Source organism: Phyllostomus discolor, chromosome 3, assembly GCF_004126475.2.
Source record: "Phyllostomus discolor isolate MPI-MPIP mPhyDis1 chromosome 3, mPhyDis1.pri.v3, whole genome shotgun sequence".
In the NCBI taxonomy this organism is placed as follows: Eukaryota; Metazoa; Chordata; class Mammalia; order Chiroptera; family Phyllostomidae; genus Phyllostomus; species Phyllostomus discolor.
Genome location: NC_040905.2, coordinates 164,177,305 through 164,204,095, shown reverse-complemented (window position 1 = coordinate 164,204,095; position 26,791 = coordinate 164,177,305). Strand labels below are relative to the sequence as shown.

Below are 26,791 nucleotides of genomic sequence, written 5' to 3'. Positions count from 1 at the left end.
TGGGTAAGTGGGGTGCTCCTCGGATCTAAGAGCATTTTCAAGTGGCGTGTATTAAAGAAATCGCACAGGAATCTGACCCTGAAAAGCAGCCTCTTGCTTTCACCTACTGCCCTCCAATGCTGACCCAGTTTTGTAGTTTTTTCCCTACATGATTTCCTGCATTTGGTTCTTTAGGACTGTACTAACTTTTCTGTAGAATTCTTCCAACTCCAAGTGGTATTCTAAACTATGACATCATTTTCTTACAGAGGCAAGGTGGCCACATGTTCACATTGATTAACTAAACAAAACTTATTTGACTTTAGTTAAAATCTTTCTCACAAGCAATTATTAAAAATGCTTGTCAACAGATTAGGTTGGGCAGATTTAAAAAATCGTAAAACAGCAAAAAGAAAAGAAAAAGAAGAAAGAAAGAAAGAAAAGACCTTCGCCTAACATCATATCTTTGTGGTTTGGGCTTGTTGGGAAACTGTAAGAGCCACTATTCTAAGGGAGTGGGTTTCCTAGCTGGCATTTCCATCTGTCATTTCCAACTACACCCAAACTGTAGTCAAAAGTGAAGCTGATGTAATGTTCTGATGTATGCAGTCCTCATTTGGGAATCACTGTAGTACAGATACGAAATCATTGCCTTTGGGTTTCTGGAGGTTATGGGAGAAACTATTGGTTCCCAGATGAAACACAACAGAGTAAACCTCAACTTTGTGTGTGTGTCTTTGTGAATAAGCTATACATGAAGCTATACATAGTTTCAAACTGCCATTTCCAGTGGCTTGTAGGGCTTTTGTGTGTCACAGCATGACATCCTGGCCATGTGTCCCTGTGCCCATTGGCCTCTGGGGGGAGAAACTGTGCTTGCCCACCAGCATCATTAAACTCTATTAACTGCAGTGGGTTCCTTTACATTTTTATTTCAGGTTACACTCCTCCCCCACCCATCTCCTGCCTTATCAGGGTCATGTTTCTTATTCTGCGATAAATCATGGTCTGCAGTAGACCTGAAGTTACAGAGAGCATCAGTGGAATCCTTTTTCGGAGGAGGGGAGCGGGTATCATTTTTGTGATGGGGAGCTTACTTCTAGGTAACAATTTATACTTAGGCCTTAAATTGTGTAAAATGACATAATGGAAAATACCTTGGGGGTAGGGTAAGCGGTTCAACAGAAACAGAACACCTTCCGCAAACCACTGTACAATTAGTCCATTGTTCTGTACTGAAAAAAAAAAAAAAGAACTTTCCAGCACTGAAAAAAAAAAGCACTTGAAAAGGTATACTGAAAAGGCTTAAGTTTGAGAAAGAAATGCCAAGAATTCAGAACTATCAGGCTATTTCACTTCCACTTTCTTATTGTTTTTTAACCTTTAATTTAGGGAAAACTAAGTTACTGTTGCGATTCATTAGTAAGGGCTCATACTGACCCCACATTCTATAGGTTGTGGAAAAGCTGGATGTCCCCCAGGAACGCCCGGCATTTCCTCCCGAGCCGGCCGTCAGACCCACTGCCTCTGACAGGGACCGGGAGAGCTAGACTGCAAGTGGAAGGTTCCCGCCTGTGTGGAGGAGGGCAAACGAAGCACACATGGAGGAATTAAGTTCTGAGCAGTGAGGGACAGAATTAGTCAAGATTGAGGACTCTCCCGTCCATTTTTATGGAGGAGGGGCTCTTGATTCTGGATGGGTAATGAAGTATTTGAATGGAGGAAAAGGATAAACACCCTTCCAGCCATGGAGTGATAGATGGGCCAGCTCTGGAGACTTGGAATTCTTCATGGGGGGGGGGGGGGGGATTGGCCATGGTACTTGGGGGTACACAGGAGAGAAGGTGTCCTGGCCAGAAGAGTCAGGTCACCAGTACAGCCCAGGTTTGCAGAGAAGGAGCAGAGGAGGGCTTCAAAAGCCAGGCTGAGATATTTGAACGGTGATGGAACTGGCAAACCCACAGCAAGCCTGTCTTGGACAACATCCAGGTCCTCCTTTTGCCCACATCCTCTGTTCTGAGGAGGGGAAAAAGGGAAGTGGGATAGGAATGTTTTGAAACTGAATAAATTTGTCTCGTTTTACAGTATTGGCCCCAGGTCTCAGAACATTCAGTTTCCTCCTCTATGAGCACATATAACTCTGAACTTGCCTTCTTAGAGGTCTAGAATTTCTATGACTGGACTCAGGACAGAGACCCAAACCAACATTGTTTTAGCCATTTTGGCCCAGTCAGAAAGAGCTTTATCATACTCATTTCTCCCTGCACCAGTGGCACAGTTGAAGTTAACAGTGTGTCCATCACAGGTGTACAAAGCAAAGACGTGCTCATTGTCCGTCAATAGAAAAATGACACCATCTGTTGGCAATGTAGAAAATGACATCGTGAAGATGTCTTTGAGGGTCAGGTCTTAAATCCAAGATCACAAAGAGGCCTGACTTTCTGATTATTGCTAGATTATACAGAATACTAATTATAAATGTCACTAGTAGAAAACTTAGTGTCTATAAATTGTATTTCAGATATTCCTTTTCAAAATAGGTAAAATGTTTGTATATATAAATCTCAGAGTGGTAGAAAAAGAACAGACCAGAAATTGTGGCCATACGTTGCAGGTGATAGTAAATAAAGTAGGTTTTGTCATATACTACATGGTATAATTTATGGAGGTACAAATGCATTTCTCATCCTGGGAAGGTGGGAGGCATATGAGTGGCTGTGAGTGGGAGAAAAAACACCTTGATTCTTGCCACAATAATCTAAAAATCCAATTCCCTATTAAACTACAGTCTTCTTGAACCTCTTTGTTTACTCCCGATTTTAGTATTCATGAAGCCCTTATATGCATTAAAAAATAAAACGGTGACCCAGTATAAGAGAAAAACTCACCCATCCCTTTGACAGAGGATTTTCGGTTAATTTATGCAGGCCCCTTTGCACTTCAGCATTTTCCCCACTGGTTGCTAGGCAACCATTTGAGTTACTGCGCATGCCTTTTTTATGATAACTGTCATTATGATTATTTTTTAATTATACAACTGGGACTATGGATTAAAACAGCATATTGTTACTCATTCTTTGCTGCTGCGTCTAGCATTCTGGCATACTCCTAAAATCACCTTCTGAAATTTACATGGCAGTGATTTATGGTTATTTTTTTGATATTTCTGGCTTCACAAAGGAAATAGAGATGGCATCATAAGAGAAGCAAGATTTTTGTGAAAAAATGACTATACCATATATCCCTCCAGCTGTTATTGATCTAGATAGTCCAAGTCAGATACTAGGCTTGTGAATCTAAATTATGTATATTTTGTTCTTTTAACCATGTCTGCTTCTAATATTAAATGATGTTAAGAGCTTATATTGCTTTATATCCTGTGTTTCAAAATTACCAAATGCTAAGCATTCGTTGCTGCTAATGTGCTGTCAGATAAAGCCACCATGCCTTTGGGGGAGGGGACAGCACCAATCCAGAAACACCAGGTATCCATACTCGCTAAATGTGTTTGTTCTTTTCTGCCCAGATTGCTCCATACAAACAAAGGAGCAGGTAGGTGAGATAACGAGCTGTGATAATAATAAACGTACATAAAGGTACACAGTATGTAAAATGCTCGAAAAGGAACATGACTGAAATGATAGGCAGTCACTAGGTACGTATAGAAGCATTTCATTTGAGATTCCAGAGTATATTCCAATATATTTTCTAAATATAAAGTGAATTTGAAGACAAAGGAAGACAAAAGACTATTATGGAAATAGTCTTTTTTTTCTACCAACTCAGCTATTAGTCATTAAAAAATTGAATTTTGGTTGATGGGATATTATAAATGTTTCCATCAAAATGAAAAGATACAATGGCTCCAAAAGAAATCCACAGTGCAGTTCTCAGATGTGTGACAGCAGTGGGGACCTACGGTATTTTCATGTGATTTTGAAGTTCGCAGAAGAGGCGTTAATCTCCAGTAGAGCTGCAGAATTTTCCTTGGCATAAAGAGCCCTACACCAATATATATGGGATGCGAGTTCGCTTTTTTGACATTCTCTGAAATGAAACGCAATAAAACCTCTCCTCAGTAGTGTATGATCTGTTATGTGTCTGTTTCCCTCACCCTACAGTTCCGGGCGACAGCTCAGTGAAGTCTTCATTCAGTTACCTTCAAGGAAAGAATTACCAGAATACTATGAATTGATTAGGAAACCAGTGGATTTCAAAAAAATAAAGGTAGATTTTTTAAAAAAATAAAGATGTACAAATTCATTGAAATGATGATAGTTAGGAGGTGGCAGTGGCATGTTGTCACCAGAAAGGTTGGGGTGTCTTGTGCCTTTATATGATGTGTGTGATGTAATCATTAAGCTGAGAGCTCCTATTTTATTATATCGTATTTTATTTAAGAAGTTTCAGCCCCATTGCTCTTTCTGTTTCCCATCATGTGCTCCTTCTTCCCCCTTGTGAGAAGGAACATGAGTGGGAGGTGGGCTCTGTGAATGGCGCCCCCTGGAGTTGTGCAGGCCCACATCCCTGGCAGGGCTGTTTGCTGAGGAGACAAAGGGAAAAGCAGGTTTTGTGAACCAAGAAATGATTGTGTATTTTTCTCTCCCTCTTCTTTCTTCTGTTTTATCCAAAATTTTCATTAGGAAAGAATTCGTAATCATAAGTACCGGAGCCTGGGTGACCTGGAGAAGGATGTCATGCTTCTCTGTCATAATGCGCAGACATTCAACTTGGAGGGATCTCAGGTCTGTCTTTAGTTGTCTGAAAAAATTTTAACCTTAAATGTCTTATGTTCTTTTAAGTAAAACATTCATTTTCTACATTTGAATCATTGCTACTATCCTGGCAGAAGAAAAATGAAAATTAAAAGCCTATATTTTATGCTACCTGTGTGAGTAAATTGAAGCTTTAGCATTTTCAAACTCATGCCAGCTATTCTGTACCATAGCTACACTAACTCCTACTCACACTTCCCTTAAAGTCTTTGCTTTTAATTAGAGGAGGAATTGAAGTAAATCACTCGATGTAATGCTTAAAGGCAGGAGGTCCAATTTTGACTTTTATAGAGATTATATATTTGATTACATTTACCTTCATTTTTCTGATTGTGACCATGTATCAGGAGTTGAAACTACTATGATTTAAATCAAAAATATATATATTTTAAAAATTGCCTTAATTGCTTACAAAAAATTGCTTTTCATCAGGTCAATTGTAATTCTTTTTATCCCCCATCTCCAAGTAAGCAAGTATAAGAATATACAGTGGCACTGAATGCATTAAAAATACAGTGGAACCTCAGTTCTCAAACTTAATTCATTCTGGAAAATTGTTTGAGAAGTGATTTGTTTGAAAATTGATTTTCCTTTGTTTCCTGAGAGACTGACCGTACACGTGTCAGCCCGAAAGGGTTGTCCAGTAAAGAACCGAGACCCGAAGTCGTGTTAGACCACTGAGACATTTTTCCCAGGAACAACTTGGTCAAGAACCAAGACCTTGGAGAACCAAGGTTTGACTGTAACTAGTGGAGGACACTTTCACTTCAATTACACCTTAGTTTCACTCACCTTTCGCTGCAACTCCCATTTTCCTGTCTGTTTTTCTGGCCTAATGCTCTCGTACCCATGAATTAAAAAGAACAAGAGGCTTCGATATGTCTGCCAACCAGTGCAGTGTCGGCCACCATTAAATTCCCTGGGTCTCTTGCCCCACTGTGTTTCTGGACCTCGTGTCAATTCCAGTCACTAAACTGGGGAAGAGCAACTCTTTAGAATGTGACTTGAACAGACTGTACATTTCTGATTTACTGCAATTAACAGTATTAGTATCTTGACCATAACGGGTCTTGAAAGCAAACCTTGCATTTTCAAGAAACTCTTCAGAGAGAGAGAAGATGAAAACCAGGACACAGAGAATAAATATGAGTGAACAAAGAAATCTTTGTGTGAGTGACTGTGAACACTCTCTGGGTCGATTTTTGAGTTCTTTATAATGCTGTGGCAACATTGTGACAAGTACCCTGTCCCTTTCCAGCCCCGCAGCCTCCCTCTCTGCCCACACTCACTGTCGCGCACCGGAAGTGGCCTCTGCACTGGCTTCCCTCCCAGTCCAGTCCATCCTGGATGGCAGTTTGTCTTTCTCTGACCACCACCTTATCTTGTCCATCTACTGCCCGCCAAGCTTGGTGGTTCCCCATTGATTATCAAATTCTAGAATAAACTTCATCTCTATCGGCTGTTTTCTAAAGCCATACATTACCCTAACTCTTTAGCCTCATTTCCTGCTGCTCCTCAAACTAAACAGTTTATAGTGCAGTCAGACTGGTCCTTTAAACACCTGCCTCCCCGGATATGCCTGTAGGTGTGAGAAATACTGTGCAGAGAGAGCCCGTGTGTCCTTTATATCATCATAAGATAGTGATGTGTAACATAGTCCAATATCGTAGCCCGAAAGTCGGCATTGGTGTCATCCCAGGTACATCCTTTTTATTCTTGCCTCTTCACCTTTCTCACTTGTTCTTTCTTAAAAAGCCCCCTCTTCTTTCTCACCCCTGATGGAGCCGCCCCCCCACCCACCTCCCACCTTTAAGGTCCAGCTCATCTCTGATGTCTCTAGCTAGTTCCACCCAGGGGCCCCATCCCAGTGCTGTCCCCGGGTCCTGTGTCCTCCTACTGGACTATATTGTTTGGGGGTCCCTACAAGTTGCCAGTGTGTGGCTCATCTTTACAACAAGAGAATATGTTCTTAGCAGAAATCACATTTAACTTGTTTTTTATTTTTTGCTTAACTGGTAAAACACAAAATTTATCATAACCACTTCTAAGTATATAGGTCAGTAATGTTAAGTATATCTTCACTGTTGTGTAGCAGATCTTCAGAACTCTTCCATCTTGTAAAACTGAAGCTCTGTTCCCATTAAAAAACTCATCTTTCTCCCCGCTCCCCAGCACCTCTCTTTCTATTTCTATGATTTGACTGCTTTAGATACTTCATGTAAGTGGAATCATTTAGTGTTTGTCTTTTTGTAATTGGCTTATTATTTTACTGAGCTAATGTCCTCAAGGTTTATCCATGTTGTAGCACGTGGCAGGATTTTCTTCTTTTTAAGGCTGAATGATATTCCTTGGTATGTAATGCCACACTTTGTTATCTGTTCATTCATCCATGGACATTTGGTTCGCTCTCTCCTCTTGGCTATTGTGAATACTGCTGCTGTAGGCGTGGGTGTGCGAATATCTCTTCAAGCGTGCTTTCAGTCTTTTGGGTATGTGCCTAGAAGTGGGATAGCTGGATATATGGTACTTCTATTTTATTTAAACTTTTTTATAAAGGAACTTTCCTGAACTTTACATTTTTCTCAGCAGCTACACAGGGCTGTGCTCAGGTATGTGCACGCACTAAAAATATTGATTGGGATAGTGTTGGTTGGTACTGATAAACTCAATAATAAAAAATAGCCTCCATTTTGTTAGAGGAATTGCATTTTAAAAAAGGTTGCCTTGCCCCATTATTTGATAGATCAATTCAAATAAGAAATGTAATTTTTAAAATACTTCTGTTATTGAAAATGAGAGTATATGTTTTGGAAGTCAACCCCTCTTTCCCAAGTTTGCAAGTGCACACACAGCAAAATTATTTCAACGGCATATGAGCTTTTTTCTATAAGAATATGTGTGTCGATCAGAGTAGTGTGTTCTCCTGCGGGCATAAAAGCTAACACTGGTGTTTCTACTAAAATCCATGTAAAATAAAGCTGGTGTGTTGCATAAAGAAGAGAAGCGCACGCTACAGTTGTGAATCTTGGGTCCTCAGCTTGCAGTTTTTAACAGATGCCACTTCACCCCTTTAGATCTATGAAGACTCCATCGTCTTGCAGTCGGTGTTTAAGAGTGCACGGCAGAAAATTGCCAAAGAGGAGGAGAGTGAGGAAGAAAGCAATGAAGAGGAGGAGGAAGATGAAGAAGAGGAGTCAGAGTCAGAAGGTCAGCTCGGGCATCTGGTTCCTCTTGCTTTGTCCGTTACCACCTGCATCAGTGTTCTCACAGATTCTGAAAGTCAGATGTTAGAGATCTGGACTGCAGTCTTCGTTCTACCGTGTCCTTGCCAGGCAACCTCAGGCAGTGCACTTAACCCGGCTCAAGCTCAGTTTGCTCCTCTGGAAAACCGAGATAATAAGCATGCCCCCAAAGCTTAGCACACAGGCAGGCTCAGAGCGAATGCTCCCTGGGGGTTGCCTTTGAAAATCAGTGTAATGTATATTTCCTATCAACATTGCAGGTAGTACCTCCTACCTGTTCTTTAGCACAGTGGTTTTGATATGGGCTCCACCCAGGTTTTGGATTGGTGTCTTGAGGTGGGGTCTGAGAGTCAGCATTTCTAACAGTTCCCTGGGGACTCTGCTGCTGCCTGGCCCATGACCACGTTCTCAGAAACACTGCTTTGGGAAACGATCTCCCTGTTGAGTTGGAACTGGGGACTCTTTAGTGCATCATGGATCAGATACTGATCCTGTCTTTATTCAAAATGTTAATATTTTGTTCATCTTGTATTTTTGGCATTGATTTTTTTTTTAGTTTTTTTTATAACATTGCATTAGAATGTGTGTCTTGATTACTCAGTTTCGATGCCCTTTTAAATTCTGTTCCCCAGGGAAGCACCTCTCTTGTCTTACCTTAGTCCCAACCTTGGTTGATAATCTTAGTCTTCAAAAGTTAAAACTGCCTTTAAAATCCTAAAATGTCTTCTTACCTAATTATGATTTCACCCCATACCTCCTCTCAAAGTAATAAATCCCAGTAGTTTATGGTCTGCTATGTAAAACAGTACAGATATGCTTTAAAAACTTTTATAAGATGTGTTCCTAATTACATACTTATTACAGACAACTTGGAAAAATACTTTTTAAGAAAGGAAAATCCGTATAATTTTATTACCCAATATACATTTAACATTTTAAGTTTCCTTCCAGCTTTTTCTATACACAAGGATTTTGTCTATACACAGTTTTATAGCATGATCTGTTTATTGTGAACATTTTCCCATAGCAACCAGTGTTTGTCTGCAGCAGTTTATATTACCATTCCTTAATGTACCAAACTGTATTAGTCTCATTGTAAATAATGCTGTCCTGCAGTCTTACCCATAAATCATTGTGGACATTTTAAAAATATCTGATGTGCACATCCTGCCACATGGCTGGAGTGACATCCTTTACAGTCTGTGTCCCCATACCCAGTCTCATTCTTTTGAGTGATACCTCCTTTTATTTATTTAACCATTTTTAATTTTATATGGTTATTACCTAGTTCTAATATCCTAACATTTGATGAATAAGTCTCCATTATCTTAGCTAGATATTTCCTTTTTTAGAGCCAGATTTCTAATCTGTCTTCAAATAGCTCCCCTCCCATCCCATCTGTCAGTTTAGCCTCTTGTATCTCTCTTGAGATTTGGCGTATTAACTTCCTACTGCTGCTATAACAAATTGCTGCAAACTTTGTGGCTTAATAAAACAAAAATTTAGGATTTCTTGGTTCCATAAGTCACAATTTTGATATGGGTGTCTCTGGGGCAAAATCTGGGAGTCCGCAGCCTGCATTCCTTTCAGTGGGGGCCCTGGCAGAGAATCCACTTCCCCGTGCTTCTCTTTGGCACTTTCTTGAGCCTTTTCCTCTTAACACTTTGTTTTCTCTAAAGGTGTACTAGACATATAACATCGATATTAATGATTAGTGTTGTATGCCTGAATCATATTAGCTTCAGGTGTATAACATCATGATTTGTTATTTGTATATATTGTGAAATGATCACCATTAGTCTAATTAACTCCCATCACTATACATAGTTAGAAAATTAATGGGTTTTTTTGTGATAACTTTTAAGAACTTAGCAAATTTCAAAATGTAAAATACATTATTATGAACTCTACTTATCATGCTGTACCTTAACCCTATGACTTATTTATTTTATGACTGGACTTTGTACCGTTTGACACCCTTCACCTATTTTGACACCTTGCAACCTTCCCCCTTGACCTCTGGCAACCACCAGATCTATTCTCTGCATCTGTAAACTTTTGTTTTTAAGTTTCCCCATATAAGTGAGATCATATAGTATTTGTCTTTCTCGGACTTACCTCACTTAGCATAGTGCCCTCTAGGTCCATCCATGTTGTCGCACATGGCAAGATTTTTTTTCTTTTGTGTCTGAGTCGTATTCCATTTATATATATATGTATTCCATTTAGATATATATATATCACATTTTCTTTATCTGTTCATCTGAGGATGACACTTAGTAAGTAATGTTGCAGTGAACATGGGAATGGATGTACCTTTGAGTTAGTGTTTTATTTTCTTCTGATAAATACCCAAAAGGAATTGCTGGATCATTTGGTAGTTCTTTTTATTCTCACCTAAGGATATGTCTTTTTATTGACTTAGAGAGGAAGGGGAGAGAGAAGAAGAGACACATCAATGTGAGAGAGAAACATTGATCTGTTGCCTCCTGTATGTGCCCCGACCAGGCATCAAACCCTCAGTCATTTTTGGTGTATGGATGACACTCCAACCAACTGAGCCTCCTGGCCAGGGCTGCAAGTTCTATTTTTAATTTTGGGAGTTTCTTTCATAATATTTTTCATAGAGGCTATACCAGTTTACATTCCCAACAACAAAATACTAGGTTCCCTTTCACCACATCCTCACCAACACTTGTTATTTCTTATGCTTTTGATGACAGCCATTCTAACAGGTGTGAGGTAATATATCTCATCGTGGTTTTCATCTGTATTTCCCTAGTTAGTGATGTTGAACACCTCGTAATGTACCTTTTGGTCCCCTGCTGGAAAAATGGCCGTTCAGATCTTTGTCTATATCAGGTTATTGGTTTTTGGTTAGTAAGGTGTATGAGTTTTTTATATAGTCTGGTGACTAATTCTTTATCTAATATATAGGAGACAAATATTTTCTCATTCAATAGGTTAACTTTTCATTTTGTTAATGGTTTCCTTTGTGCAAGAACTTTTTTAGCTTAATGTAGTCTCACTTGTTTATTTTTGTATTCACAGCTTTTGTTTTTAGTGTCAAATCTTGATCACTTCCAAGATTGATGTCAGAGAGCTTACTGCCTATGTTCTCTTCTAGAAATTTATGGTTTCAAGTCTTATGTTCATGTCTTTGATCCACTTTGAGTTAATTTTCATGTAGGGCACAAGACAGTGATCTAGTTTCATTCCCATGCATGCAGCTGTCTTGTTTTCCCACACCATTTATAGAAGAACTCTCCTTTCCCCATTGTGTATTCTTGCCTCCTTTGTCATAAACTGACATGTGTGGGCTTATTTCTGGGCTCCTTAGTCTATTCCACTTACTTGTGTGCCAATATCATACTGTTTTAATTACTATAACTTTGTAATGTATTGGGTTGGCCAAAAAGTCCATTATGTTTTTTCCATGAAATAAAAGACATTTTTCATTTTCACCAATAACTTCATTGATTTGGATATTTTGAGTGTGTTGGCTGTCTCCCACTATTGGCTTCTAGTGGGTACAGGCCAGGGGTGCTGCTAAACATCTTCCAATGCATAAGACAGCCCCACAGCAAAGGAATATTTGGCCAATAGTACCAAGAAACTTCACAAATAACTTTTGACACATTTGATCAGTCATAGCACCTTCTCCATACACTACACAAGTCTTTTTTTTGCATTTCAGTTGTGTTTTTAGCTTTCTTGAAATAAAAGACAATACGCCAAAAATGTTGCATATTTTCTTCCATCATCAATATTAAAATGGCTGCACAAAAGTTCACCAATTTTGATGTTTCTTTTAAATACATGCTGATATGACAGCTGTCACACTATAATCTAACAAAATTGTTTCAAGTGAAGTTAAAGACAACTAGGCCCTAGTAGAGCCATTGTGCAGAAAAAAGGTAACAGGCTTTTTGGCCAATCCAATAGATTGAAATCAGGGAGCATGCTGCCTCCAACTTTCTTCTTTTCTCTCTAGATTGCTTTGGCTATTCATGATCTTTTGTGTTTCTATATAGATTTTAAGGTTACTTGTTTTACTTCTGTGAAAAATACCACTGGAATTTTGATAGCGATTGCACTGAATCTATAGATTGCATTGGGTAGTATGGATATTTTAACAATGTTTATCTTTTCAATTCATGAGCATGAACTACAATGTTTCCCTTTATTGGTGTCTTCAGCCTTTTTCATCAATGTCTTGTCATTTTCAGTGTCCAGGTCTCTCTCCTCCAGTTAGGTTTATTCCTAGGAATTTTATTCCTCCTGAGACCCACCAAACATGATAGTCTGGCAAAACTAGTTTGAATGAGAGACCCACATTCTCAGTGATTTCATCATCAAATCCTAAAAATGATATTCTATGGACAGTTGTCCCAGAACAATGCCATGGAACAGATTTTCCTTATACTTCAGGATACACACCTATATTTATGTTATAGCACTTTGGACGCTTCCAAGCATTTTTATTTCCATCCTCAGAATAGCCCTGTGAGAGTGGAATGAATGCTGTCTCTCAGGGCTGATTTAGCAGAACACTGTTAGAAGCTTACCATAAGGATGTGTGCACCATACCTCCCCCAGGTTCTGCTAAGATAGGCCAACAAATAGCTTTAAGGCACTTGGTCTGTAGAGGTAAAAAGCTGGGAACTTTAGCACCCATCATCAGGGGACTGGTAAAAAACATTATAGTGTACACATCAGGTAGAAAATTTTCAGGTTGATACATAGAAATGTCCCACATGTCTGGAATATGGGCATATAAAGATCCCTTTGGGGTAAGTACATAAAGCACATGTGTGTGTGCACTTGAATTCTTCATATTCTTTCTCTGTAGAAGTGGAGAGAAAATTATACACACACAGGATTTATTTGTATGTATGGATGTATACTTTTTTTCTGGAAACAATAACCAGAGAGAAAACAGGTAGGGTACAGACTGGAGATGGGAAAGGAAGCTTTCATATTCATTTGTTTGAGTGTTTCATTTTTATTTTCCTTTTGAGCCATTTTATACTATTAAAAGTATTATTTAACTATTTGGATTTTCTTTTTAAGTCAACTGGAGTTATCTACACAGTAAAATTATTGGCCTCTTTTTTACCCTTTAAACTAATTTATATTTTTTAATGTCAAATGTCCATTAAATAAATGCCTATACTCCCCCATAAAGTAAAAAGGGCAGCCCTCATTATCCTGCTTCGGAAGATCCCTGTCCAGCCATTAGCAGACAAGAAAGGACCCAGCTCCCCTCCATGGGACCCAGGTCCCTCTTGTTGCCTATTTAAGATAATGGTGTAAGTTATTATCCCAACTGAGACATGTTTGCAAGTGAAAGGAGGGGGCGCCAACTAGACAGGATGGCAGGAGATGGGTACGAGTCAAGAATGGTCTGTACGTTCCTAGACATCTGGTTCATCATCTACCTGCGAACAGATTTCCCTGTGATTTCTCATTGCTGTCTATTTTTGTTTTCGCTATAGCAAAATCTGTTAAGGTGAAAATCAAGCTTAATAAAAAAGATGAGAAGGGTCGGGACAAAGGAAAAGGCAAGAAAAGGCCAAATCGAGGAAAAGCCAAACCCGTCGTGAGCGATTTTGACAGTGACGAAGAGCAGGATGACAACGTAAGTGCAGCTGCCTTCCACTGCAGCCGGGAAAATCCCTCCACCTCTGTTTCCCTCGCATATTGCCGTGTCTTTTCCAAGCTCTTCACTTTAATACCTAGAAGTGAACATGTTAAAGGTTTGGCGAGACTTCATTTTTGATAGATGTGAACTGAGCTGCATGCTGTATAACAAAGAATTTTGGTCTTTGTTTATTGCTTTTCTAATAGTCCTCAAAAAATGAAAAACACTAAATCAAGGTTCCTTTTCCCCTTTCCCATCTTCCCACTGCTTACTCACAGAGAGATGCAGTTTTCTCCATGGCCAGTTAATATTTTATATCCATAACAACCAGCGTAGTGCCTGGTCTATAGCAACATTTAGATGAAGTAAGGCTTAGATGTGAGAATAAGAAAAGGTGTTAGGATGTCGGAGTGCTGACTCTGAGTTGATTTTTAAAACACTATACCAAAAAAGCAAGATGAATTTTTTAAGTACCTAGAGGCATTATTTTTAATCATGGAAAAATTCAAGCAGCATTTATGGAGCCAGGCCCCAATATGAGTACCTTTCTGTATGATACTATATCTAATGCTTCTGTTAGCATCATGAGATACATGTCGCTGTCAACATAGTACATAAATCAGTGCTTAGGTTATATGTGTTTTGCTCCAGCTCCTGTAAGTAGACAGTAGAGGCTGAATTCAGATCCAAATAGCCTAACTCAGTCCAGTGCATTGCCCCTGCCTGTGCGGGCAACAAGGGAGCAGAAACTTCTGATACTCTGCCTTCTGAAGTACCCTCCATTTCCTTCACTTTTCAGAGGACCTCAGATTCCCTCCCACCCTCCCCCTCCTTTCTTCTTTCTGGAATGTTAATTTTCCATTTTTGTGTGTATGCTAGTTTGATTTTCCTTCAGCACTTTGGCAATTGGGGGCTGATGAAAAAGCTACAGAATTCACATCTCACCCCACCCAGCCTTAACCCATGACACAAGCATTTTCAAATACATACAAAATACTGTGTTTTCTTTAGCAGACTTACCAGGCAGTAGACAGCAAATACATGGCACTTTTTCTCAAAATATGCTGAAAATTGAAATTACTAGCTATCTATCACCTATATGGTTTAATTAACCAATGTCAGCCCAATAAATTCAGCAATAAATAAAACCTGTAGTCATGCTTGAAAGTAAAGTAGGTGAGGTGTAGAAAAAAGAAAAGCAAAGAAAGAAATGATGAGCTATGAACCCTACATGCCAACGTGAACGAGATGAAAAGACTGGCAGAGGGGGTGGGTGTTGCTCCGGCTTTCCAGCTGGGAGTGCTCCTTTCCACCGAGAGGCCATCACTGCCTCTGGTGGCTTTTCATCTTCTCACAGAATGCAGAGGCTCGGAGGGTTAACTGTTTCCAAAATGTCATTGTTTTCTACATGGCTTCTTGACAGCTAATGTCTTCTTTTTCTTGTAACTTCATTGCCTTATGTCTTCATTTTTACTTTTAGGAACAGTCAGAAGCAAGTGGGACTGATGATGAGTGATCAACACGGCCCTTTTTCCTTGGTAGAGCTGAATTCCTTCCTCCCCTCTCCCATTTCTGCCCAGTGAGTTCATTTGTCATAAGGGCCCTGGGTTGTTTCTATGTCATCTTCATCTATAAACTAGCTTTAGGATAGTGCCAGACAAACATATGATATCATGGTGTAAAAAAACACGCACACATACACAAATATTTGTAACATATTGTGACCAAATGGGCCTCAAAGATTCAAAGATTAAAACAAACAAAATAAAGCTTTTGATGGAAAATATGTGAGTGGATAGTATATTTCTATGGGTGGGTCGAATTTGGTGATGGTTTGATTGTGCCTGGTTTTATCACCCGTTCAGATGAGAAGATTTTTGTCTTTTTGTAGCACTGATAACCAGGAGAAGCCATTAAAAGTCACTGGTTATTTTATTTTTCATCAGGCAATTTTCAACATTTTTATTTGTTCAGTATTGATTTTTTTTTTACACTGTGGTACATATAAGCAACTTTAATAGGTGATTAATGTACAGTAGTTAGACTTCACCTGCATAGACATTTTTCCATTTTATGCTCTATGATCTAAAAGAAAAATGCTTTTTGAACCGTATAAGATTTATGTCTACTGTAAACATGGCTTACTTTCTTTTGCAGTTGATTAAAAAAGGTTTTGTTGAACATGCTATTGAGTATTGCAATCTATATAGTGCATTGGATGGCTTTCTTTGTCAACCTGATCTCCTCTGTTACCAATGTGGATCGTCTCCTTTTCCCGAAAGTGTACTTAATCTTTGCTTTCTTTGCACAATGTCTTTGGTTGCAAGTCATAAGCCTGAGGCAAATAAAATTCCAGTAATTTCCAAGAATGTGGTGTTGGTGCTTTCCTAATAAAGAGATAATTTAGCTCAACAAATGTTTCTTCTTCTTGTTTTTGACTTCTAGAGGATTGAAACCCTAGTGCCTGAGTGACAGTTTCTTGCAAAGAGCTCGACGGGCTCTTGCTACAGAACATTTGGTCAGGAAAAAAAGGCTGAGAGAGAGCCAGTCTGATGAAATGAACCAGGTGTGTGTAAGGAAGAGGAGTCTACTTTGGTGACTTTAAACTTGAACAACAGCAGAGATACTGCCATAACCTAAGCCACACCCAGCAAATGGTTTAAATTGTTTACTAACTAGAAAAATCTTATTTTATTCCAAGTCAACAGAAATTAAACTCATTTTAACTTTTTTTAAAATATATTTTATTGATTATGCTATTACAGTTGTCCCATTCTCCCCTTCACTCCCCTCCCCCCTGCCCACCCTCTCCCACCCACATTCCCCCCCCTTTAGTTCATGTCCATGTGTCATAAGTTCTTTTGCTTCTACATTTCCCACACCATTCCTGCCCTCCCCTTATTTTCTACCTATTGTCTATGCTACTTATTCTCTATATCTTTTCCCCCTCTCTTCTCGTCCCACTTCCCTGTTGCTAACCCTTCATGTGATCTCCATTTCTGTGGTTCTGCTCCTGTTGTCTTTGTTTGCTTAGTTTCTTTTGTTTTAGTGTGGTTGTTATTAACTGTGAGTTTGATGTCTTTTTTTACTGTTCATGTTTCTTATCTTCTTTTTCTTAGATAAGTCCCTTTAACATTTCATATAATAAGGGCTTGGTGATGATGAACTCCTTTAACTTGGCCTTATCTGAGGAGCACTTTATCTCCCCTTCCATTCTAAATGAAAGCTTTGCTGGATAAAGTATTCTTGGATGTAGGTCCTTGCCTTTCATGACTTGGAATACTTCTTTCCAGCCCCTTCTTGCCTGCAAGGTTTCTTTTGAGAAATCAGCTGACATTCTGATGGGAACTCCTTTGTTAGGTAACTGTCCCCTTATCTCTTGCTGCTTCTAGAATTCTCTCCTTCATTTTTATCTTGGGTCATGTAATTATGATGTGCCTTGACGTGTTCCTCCTTGAGTCCAACCTCTTTGGGACTCTCTGAGCTTCCTGGACTTCCTGGAAGTCTATTTCCCTTGCCAGATTGGGGAAGTTCTCCTTTGTTATTTGTTCAAATAACTTTTCCACTTGTTGCTCTTCTTCTTCCCCTTTTGGTACCCCTATAATTCAGATATTGGAATATTTAAAGGTGTCCTGGAGGTCCCTAAGCCTCTCCTCATTTTTTTGAATTCTTGTTTCTTCATTCTTTTCTGTTTGGTTGTTCCTTCCCTCCTTCTGGTCCCTTCCATTGATTTGAAACCCAGTTTTCTTTCCATCACTATTGGTTCTGTGTGCATTTTTCTTCATTTCACTTATTGTAATCTGCATTTTTAATCTAATTTATGACCAAAGTCCACCAATTCTGTGATCATCCTGACCACCAGTGCTTTGTACTGTGCATCTGATAGGTTGGCTATTTCTCAGTCGCTTAAAAAAATGGCTCTGGGGCTTTTAATTCTGTTTGAGCCATCTTTTTAATTTAATTTTATTTTTTCCTTTGGTCTGGTCGCTCCTGTTTCATATGAGAAGTGGAGCCTTAGGTGTTCACTAGGGTGGGGCACCTCAGTCGCTGGGTTGTGATGTTGTATGTGGGGGTGGGGTCCAAGAGGGAACAATGGCACCCGCTCTCACCAGGACTCCAGTCTCCCTTGCCGCTTCCCACAAGCAAGTTGGTCCTCTCTGGTGCTGGCTCCCGGGCAGGTGGGCTTGTGCACTCTCTTGGACTTTATGGGTTTCTCCAAGGAGCCTCCTGTGTGGCTGAGAGAATCTCCCAGCCTCAACTTCCACGGGTGTTTTCAATAGGTGCCTTTAGGCTTTGTTTCCTGGCACTCTGGGTCCCTGGGATGTGCAGTCTGTGTTGCGCTGCCGGTTTTTGCTTAGTTCTGCGTATGAATGTGCAGCTGCGGACAGCCAGCTGCCTTGCGCGCCTCACTGGGTCTGCTCATTGCCTCCCGCGCCCAGGGTCTGCCACCGGTCCGTCGGCTGCGGTCTGCACCCTGCACTCTCGCGTCCACCAGCCACCGATTGTTCCTGCTGGTACCCCTCAACCCCTCTCTGTAGGCCTCCGACTCTGCCCTTCCTCACCGGACTGGATGTATGGTATTCAGACTTCCGTTGGGTTCATTTCTCTCTGTTCTGGTTGTTTTTTGTTTGTAAATTCTTGTCCTTAGTTTTGGTTGCTCGAGGAGGTATAGTGCGATCACCTGTGCCTCCATCTTGGATGTGTATTCAAAAATTTTTTTCTAAGAACACATTTTTTTGTCATAATAAATATATATGTACATTATAGAAAATGCAGACAGTAAGAAAAGTATGAAGAAAAAAATTAAAATATTACCACACAGAGAAAAGTACTTGAGATTTCCAGTTTCAGATCTGGCATGGAGAAAAGCTGACCAAACTGAAGATACAGCCAGGCAGACCTAGGTAGCGGAAGACTAGCAAAATGTAATCTAATTAATGAATTGCTGGAGACTCAGTGTGGACAAGTTTCAAAGAGAGATCTGGGGGCGCCAGTCTTAGGGGGCCCCCACTCTTTCATGAGCTTCACTCACTTCCAGGAGCCCTATCAGGTTCTCACAGTAAAGAGGAGAAAAAACTCATGTTTTCAATAGAGGGAGGGGGAAAGTAGCCATTTTAAAATATGCCCAGTATATTTTGTTCCTTTTTTTTTTTAAGATTTTATTTTTAGACAGAGGGGAAGGGAAGGAGAAATAGAGGGAGAGAAACATCAATATGCAGTTGCCTCTCATACACTCCCAACTGCGGAACCTGGCCCGAAACCCAGGCATGTGCCGTTGATTGAGAATTGAACCAGCAACCCTTTGGTTTAGCTGGCACTCAATCCACTGAGCCACACCAGCCAGGGCTATTTTGTTCTGAACAAGGCTGCCCTCAACAGAGGCTGTTTTACCAGAGCCTAACTGACCTGCAAGGAGGGAAATACCTAACTCCAGTATCCTTGAACCTTCTCGTCTCTTCTAGGGGGGAAAAACAAAAAAACTTGAGATGTACTTGTAAAGGTCAAAGGCCAAGGTCACAGGCTCATTAAAAGAAAGATTTGTCTATGGGAACTTCCCAAATAAACCTAAAGAGAAAAAATTAATGAAAAAGGCAAAACAACTGCAAAAGGTCTAACGTGTACATGATGGGAACAGCAGAAAGAGGGGAATGAAGGTACAGAAGAAACATGTGGTGCAATCATGACAGAATTCCCAAAACTAAGGAGAGATGACAGACCGCAGAGCCACGTTGCTCAGAGAACAACCAAGCACAATAAATACTAAAGGTGTACACTTAGGCATATTATGCCCAAACAAAAAAAATACTGAAAATAGAGAAGAAAAATAACCTATCAAGGAGCAGGGATAAAAATTATATCTGACTTCAGAACCATGCAGCAAGATGAGAATGGACAACTTAAGGTGTTAAGAAAAAAACCCCACCAACCTGGAGCTCTGTACCCTATGATATTATTCTTTAAAAGTAAAAGAGAAACACTTTCTCAGACAACCAAAAATTAAGGGAGTAGACCTGCCTTGCAAGAACTGTTAAAGAAGTTCAGAGAAAAGGAAAATGATACTGGTCTAAAAAGTGGATCTACTTAAAGACAGGAAGAATGTTGGAAAAGGAATAAAGGAAAAATAAAAACTTTTATTACTTATTCTTAATTGATCAAACAGGTAAGAGTTTGTTTAAAGAATAACTTATTCCATGATTATAGCTTTTGGGTAGTTCAATGGAATGACACCCTATTATAAGGGATGGGGGGGGGAATTGGGAGTACTGTATTATAAGATACTTCCTGTTTGATGATATAGTGTTATGAAAGTGGACTTACATTAATTGTAAATGTATACTGCTAACTGAAAGGCAACCACTTAAAAGTAGAATTTTTAAATGTACAATTGAAATTCTAACAGGGAAAAAAATGGAATCACAAAATACGTGTAGCCTGAAGAAGGGGGAGAAAAAGAGTGGAAGATTTAAAAAGCAAAGAACAGGGACCAAAAAAAATAGAATATAGTATCAATTATGGTAACTACCCATCCAACTATATCAATAATCACTAAACACCAATGGTTTAAATACACCAATTAAAAGATACTGTCAGAGTGGACCAAAAAACAAAACCCAACTTTAAAGTTTCTACAAGAAACACATTTAGTTGAATGTGGAAAGGGCTTTGTGAATGAGCAAAATGACTTGTCCCTGTCGTTCTGCTCTAAAATGGTGAGGGAAGCCAAGTTTGGGAACTGCAGGGCCCTAAGGCTTAGTTGTCTGCCCATCCCATTGAGCTAGCAGGAATGTCAAAACAAAATTCTTCACCTCTGGGTTTCTAAGGAAATTTTCTCAGCCTGGTAGCTCTTGGGGAAGCTGGCCCATCAAGGTGACACTGACTTGAAATTGCCTTTCTGTGGCAAGGCTCTAAGTTTGTTTGCTAAGGTTTAATAGACATCACATTTTTTTTGTTTGTTTGTTTTTGAATAGGTTTGGTATGTTGGATACTTGGAGTGTGGCCACAGGGTGAAATCTCCCAGAGAGGGTTGGCCTGATAGTAATGATTCACGGTTAAGTAATGCCAGAGAATTCATAATCACTTCCTCATTTTTGAAGCTTGGTTGATTTGGAGAAATGGTAGAACTCCATTTCTGAGCTTTCAATATTATGTGGATTCGAGCACTAGACCCCATATAAAATGGCACTATTCTCAGAAAAGGACTAATAGAGCCTCATGAGGTACGATGTGGTCTCTGTCCTGTAGCAGTGTGAGCAAGGGGCTGTACTGTATTTGTGGGGCATGGTGTAATCAAGTGTCTGCTTCTGACCCTACTTTCCCTCGTTTTGAATTAGACCTTGTTACCATACAGAATTTCTTTGGATCCCCTAGAATCATTCTTAACAATCCACACCCTTAATAACCTAAATAGGGAGACTGTTCCTACAATTGAATACCAGTTTCCACTTCTTTCCAAATGTAGTCCCAGTTTTCAGCCTGGAACTCTCCTTGAGACTTCCTTTACAAAGTGAACTGAGGGTATCCCATGCTCCTTGGTGGGGAAAATATCAAGGAAAGTAAACTCCAGTACCTGTTCACATCTCCATCACAGCCAGGAACCCTCAAGTGGCTGCTCAGCCACCCTGACACCCTCTACAGCCAAAGATCTTGACCATTTAACACCCCTGCAGTGGGAGCCCATCCCCCACAGAATGCCCACCTCTGGCCTGCTTTGTAAGGCTAAGCAAGTGCAAACCACAGCATCTCTTCCTGATACTCGAGGTGGATGGGAATCACAATGTAGACTTGATTCTAAGTTGTTTCACTTCCGTTCACACCCAAAACAGAAAGCAAGCAGTGTAAAGTACGTACACCAGATAAGGAGACCAATAAATCAACACCCCATTTGAACTCATCGCTCTTGGCCTCCTCCAGTAGCTCCAGGAGGTCTGTCCAAGGTTCTGTGGTTGTTGCAGCCACTGTGGTCTGTGGGACCATACAGTGAGGAGCCCACTCAGCAGGGCAGCTGCAGCCCCCAGTGGCCCCAAAGATGTGATAATATATAAACCATGCAAATAAAAGCAAATATTAATATGCCATATTTGGTCAATTCTAAGAATTACATATCTTGTCCTGGACAGGTGGCTCAGTTGGTTGGAGTGTTGGTCTGTACACCAAAATGCTGTGGGTTCAATTCGTGGTCAGGACACCTACCTGTGTTGCGGTTTGGTCCCCAGTCAGGACATGTACGGGAGGCAACTGATCAATGATTTTTGCTCACCTTGATGATTCTCTCTTTCAAATCAATAAACATATCTGATAAGGAATGAATGAAAAATAAGTAAATAAATAAATCTTACATGTCTTTACATCTTTAAAGAACACATTCATGTCTTTTATGAAATCATAATTTTGATTAGCAGTAATTTTCCTGTCTTTGTGATGAATAAAATAATCATGCTTTTACAATTGATGGTGTCATAGAGTCAAGAAAATATTGTGTGCTTCACCCCATTTTCTTAACATACCATGTGTATAGCAAAGTTATGTACATTCTTCTGCATCTTACTTTTTCACTAATTTATCTCCGAGAGCATTCCTATCAGTGCATAAAGGGCCACCTCATTCTTTCTAACCTCTGCATGTATTCCATTATGTTATCATAAGTTACCTAAACCAGTTCCACACCGACGGCACATTCTGGTTGTTTCCAGTCTGTGTTTACTTCCCACTGCCAAAAATGACGAACGCTGGAAGAGTGAGAGCCAAGCACTGTGGAGGGAACTTGAAGGTTTTGTGGAAGATGTGAAATTAGACCTAAGACTGATGGAAGGGGGGAATATGAGACAGATCAAACTGCTCTTCAGAGTCTGGTCTGGGTAGCCCATGAGAAACCACACGCACCATCTTCCACTGGAAGCGTGTGCTTAGTGCAGATTTTAAACAATTCACAAGAAAGGTTTGCCTGGAGCTCCTTTTACTGGCCCAAAGCCCATCCAGCGATCACGGAAGATTCATGTCCATCTCACTGCTGAAAGGACACTGGAAGTAGCTGTCACAAACTTCCTCGGGCGGACCCCATGGCACAGGGAAATGGACCTGCAGGAGGAGATATTAAAGGACTAACTCTGATGGTGTTGAGGATTCAGAGAAGACCAGGAAACTTGCAGCGGGGTCCCAGGGAGAAGTAAAAGCATAAAAGCTAAAGAATTTGGACCAGAGTAAAAGAAACGAACAAAATGAGGAACGTGAAATGAAAGAGGCCCCAGGCTTAAGAAACTTCATCCATTCCGTTCTGCGTTTGGCCTTAGGAATACCAGGATTTTAAAACAGTACCATGACACCAGTATTCCCGTTCACAGTGGAGGCTGGCTAATTCCTTAGCTCCATGCCCACACCAGTCCTGGGCAGTGATAATAACAGCAATATTGTTTACCATGTGCACTGTTCTAAGTACTTTATAGATAGGATAGATACATGGGTAGATTCAAAAGTAAGGCTATATATATAGGCTCATTTAAGTCTGCAACAACCTCATGAGGTAGGTACTATCATTGTTCCTGTTTTACAGATGTGACAACAGAGGCTTAAAGAGATGACCTGACCAGAGTCACTTAGCTAGTTAAGTGGTGAAGCTGGGATCCAGTCTCCAGGCAAACCATCTCCACAGTCCTTGTTCTTACCTAGAACTCCAACCTGCCTCTCAGTGTCTCCTTCTGTACCAGACTGTGCACTTCTTTGGGGACAAACATTATGTTATTCATTTTGGAGCGAGCCCTCCTCCCCTACCCAGCAAAGTAACATGCACTGAATACACATATTGAATAGAACTGGAGGGGATCTAAGTTTTGCTACCCTAGAATGTGCTCTTTAGGATATGATTTTCAGCTGGTTATTAAAAACAAAAGACTCAGAAACTTTGACCCTCTCCCTTTCCTGCCTAAAGAGATTCAGCTAGAAAAACCTGCTTCGTGAAGGGAATCTTAGCATATTCACTCCACAGTGTTCACCTTAACCTAATTTGAATAAAGCATGGTAGACAGGAAGGGTTCATGCAAAATCCTGTTCTGCCGGATCCTCCCCTCCAGTCCATTGTTGATAGGTTGCCTAGCACGAATTTGTTCCAGGTTACCTGTGAATTGCCCATTTCTCCTTCAAAATACCAGACCCCTCCTCAGTACCTTCTCCTTTGTCCAGAATGGCATATAAACCTCAAATGTCTAAAGTCTTTTGGGGTCACATTCTATGAGCCCCTGAATGTACATTCATATAATGAACTTGGGAAATTTTCTCCTGTTCATCTGCTGCTGTTAAACTTTATTATTAGCCCAGCTAGAAGAGCTTAGAGGGTGGGAGGAAGATTTTGTCCCGACAGAATGAATGCACACAGCGTCGGGAGCCAGTCTGGGACCTCCCTGCTGGACAACTCATCTGGCTTCTGTCCGGGCATGAACTGGGTGTTCCTCCTCAGCGTGAGCCACTCTCCAGACAGTGTTCAACCAATACCAATCTGATCAGACCTCTCATCATCACGATTAACTTACAGGTTTCCTGCTGGCCTTAGGGGTGAAGTATGTATCTTTCAGGTGGCCTCCCCTGTTCCGTAGGGCTCATCTCTGTGACTGCTTCACCCTCCCTCACCCAGACGCCGTGCCTCACCAACTACAGGCCAGCGCTGAGCAATGGGCACTTGGCACATGTGTCATTTTAAATTTTCTAGTAGCCACGTTTTAAAATGTGAGAAGATACAAGTGAGGTTAATTTTAATGACTTATTTTCTTTAACCCAATATGTTCCAAAGTGTTATTTTAACATGTAATCAACATATAAAATTGAGATATTTTTCTTTTTTATACAAAGTCTTTGAAAACCAGTACCCTTTGTACATGTGGAGCACATCTCAATGTGCCCCAGCCGCACTGCGAGTGCTCGTGGGCTGCACTGGATGCTGCAGCTCTATCCCTGTGGTCCTCAGTCATTAGCTGCATTAGAATCACCTGGAGGGACGTGGGAGCGGCAGGATGCTGGCTCCGCCTGCAGAATTTTGATTCATTAAAGACTGGGGTGGGCCCAAGAAATTGCATTTCTGAAAAGTTCAAAGGTAACATTGGAACAGGGTGCAGAGCAAGCCCCCACCCCAGCAAATTCCCCACAGTCCATGGTTGAGTGTTGGAGGATAAGGGAAGTGGATGATAGGCTTAAGATACTTTGCATATCTAACGCTACCTAATAGCTGTGCTACCACCCTGGGGCAAAAGGCCTAGTGACTTCAGGGGTGCGTCCTGACTCCTAACGTGGGCAGGGAAGCCATTCCCCTGGTGTCAATGAGTCACACGTGCCCTGATAGAGATGGCAGTCCAGAGAAGGTTGAAGGTATGGGAAGCTGGCAAATGTAGCTCATTATGGAAGGAAATGCATGGTCACGTAGGAAGCTCCAGGTCAGGATTTAAAGTAAGGGTGGTCTGAAAGAGAGAAAGACTCAGCCAGGCTGCAGCTGGTGAAGTAGGAGCCCTGGCGGGCGGAGTAAGCGCAGAGGAGAAGGAGCCCTGGCGCAGCAGCCGGGCACTCTGTAGTCAGCACTGGGCCATGCAGACTGGTGCAGTAAGGGACAGAACGGCACACTGCTGCTCTGATCGTGCCCACCCTGGCTGCCTCTGAAGCCGAAAAGACTCTGCCTTGTAAGACACTGACCTGCTGCCTCGCAGACCTGGACTCTGTCTGGACTCTTGGGACTAGGGACACATGGAGAGGCCACTCTTATGGGACTTGTGCCTTCCTGGACTCTGACCCCACTGTGACCCAGTGCAACATGGCACATGCTTTCCTGGACTAATACACAGAGGCTGGGGACAACCTGCCCAGATCCTGACGGAGAGAGCTGCTGCGAGAGGTTGGCGACTTTGAAGCCCACAAGTACATGTTCCAGAGGGACCAGAGAACTGTTGTGCAGGCAGCTTCAGATAAGGAGATGGGGAACTTCCAGGCTTGGCTTTGGCCTTTAGGCTTTTGGGGAGCAAGGAAGTGCTGGGTCTTGGGGAAGAACAGGGCTCCAAGCATAAGTGCTCTCAGTGCCCCCACAAGGTTGGAATCTTATAAATAAAAACCTGTTTCTCTCAACACTGATTGTTAACATACCAAGGTGCCACGTGATGGGGCCTGTTTGCTTGGTTACAACATTGACAGGGTCCCTGGACCACACTGAGAACCATTGTTCTAGATCAGAAATTATAAACTGGTAGCTATCGGTTGGATCCAGCTGGCAGACCATTTTATTTGAATCACACAGTGTTTTAAAATATTTTGAATTACCAACATTTGAAAATAGGTAGATTTCCCATAAAACTCTGGACTCCACAAGCTTCTGTTAAAAAATGTATAAATATAATTATATAGGGCTATATTTTTGTCTGGCAATAGGCAGCAGAAGCCAAATTGTAAGTGGCCTCTCTTGATAGGTCATGAAGGCCCCTGTGGCGATTAAGTTGGCGTCCCCAAACCTAGCCCTCCTGGATTTCCCAGTAGCTGAACACTTCAAGCTCTCTCTTGCCCCTGTGACTTGGTACATGTGGTTCTCTCTGTCTGGAACATTGCTGCCAACACCACCACACCAACCTGGCGAACTCCCACTTACCCTTCAGGCCTCAGCTCAGATGCCACTCTCTCTAGAAAGCCTGCTCTGCTCTCCCTATGACTGAGTATACTGTATTTTTTGGACCATAAGATGCACCTAGGTTTTAGAGGAGGAAAATAGAAAAAAATTTTTTGAAGGAAAAAATGTGGTAAAATATTTAATAACATAAATAACATAATATTTCACCAATGTAAATGTAAACAGAACTCAACAGCAGCATTAACAACCATTATTCCTCCCAAATTTGGCAGAGGGGAAGTGTGTCTTATAGTCTGAAAAATACGTAGGTGCCTCTTCTGTGTGCTTCCACAGAAGCTATCACACGTCACTGTAATTTCGCACTATTGTATTTGTCTTTCCTGCCATTCTATGAATTTCCTGAGGGAAGGGAACCATTTCTTTCTTATTCACCACTGTACCCCAGTGTCCAGCCCAAGACCAGACTGGCACTTGGCTGGGATTCAATAAATATTTGTTAACCGAATGAATGAATGAAGACATAAAACAGCTAGAAGAGATCTTTAAAACAATATTACCCAACTTT

General features: G+C 40.9%; 1 protein-coding gene across 6 annotated transcripts in view; it reads left to right on the top strand.

Annotated features, from left to right (window-relative positions):
* Positions 1–16,052, top strand: part of SMARCA2 (SWI/SNF related, matrix associated, actin dependent regulator of chromatin, subfamily a, member 2) — a 160,390-nt gene extending 144,338 nt beyond the window's left edge. For all 6 annotated transcript variants that reach the window (XM_028514837.2, XM_028514830.2, XM_036021708.1 and 3 more), the window contains 5 exons: positions 4,101–4,206; positions 4,623–4,724; positions 7,829–7,961; positions 13,495–13,637; positions 15,121–16,052. In XM_028514837.2, the coding sequence (XP_028370638.1) occupies positions 4,101–4,206; positions 4,623–4,724; positions 7,829–7,961; positions 13,495–13,637; positions 15,121–15,156 (520 nt within the window). In that variant the 3' untranslated portion in view covers positions 15,157–16,052. The remainder of the gene's footprint in view (positions 1–4,100; positions 4,207–4,622; positions 4,725–7,828; positions 7,962–13,494; positions 13,638–15,120) is intronic.
* Positions 16,053–26,791: the final 10,739 nt, after the last annotated feature.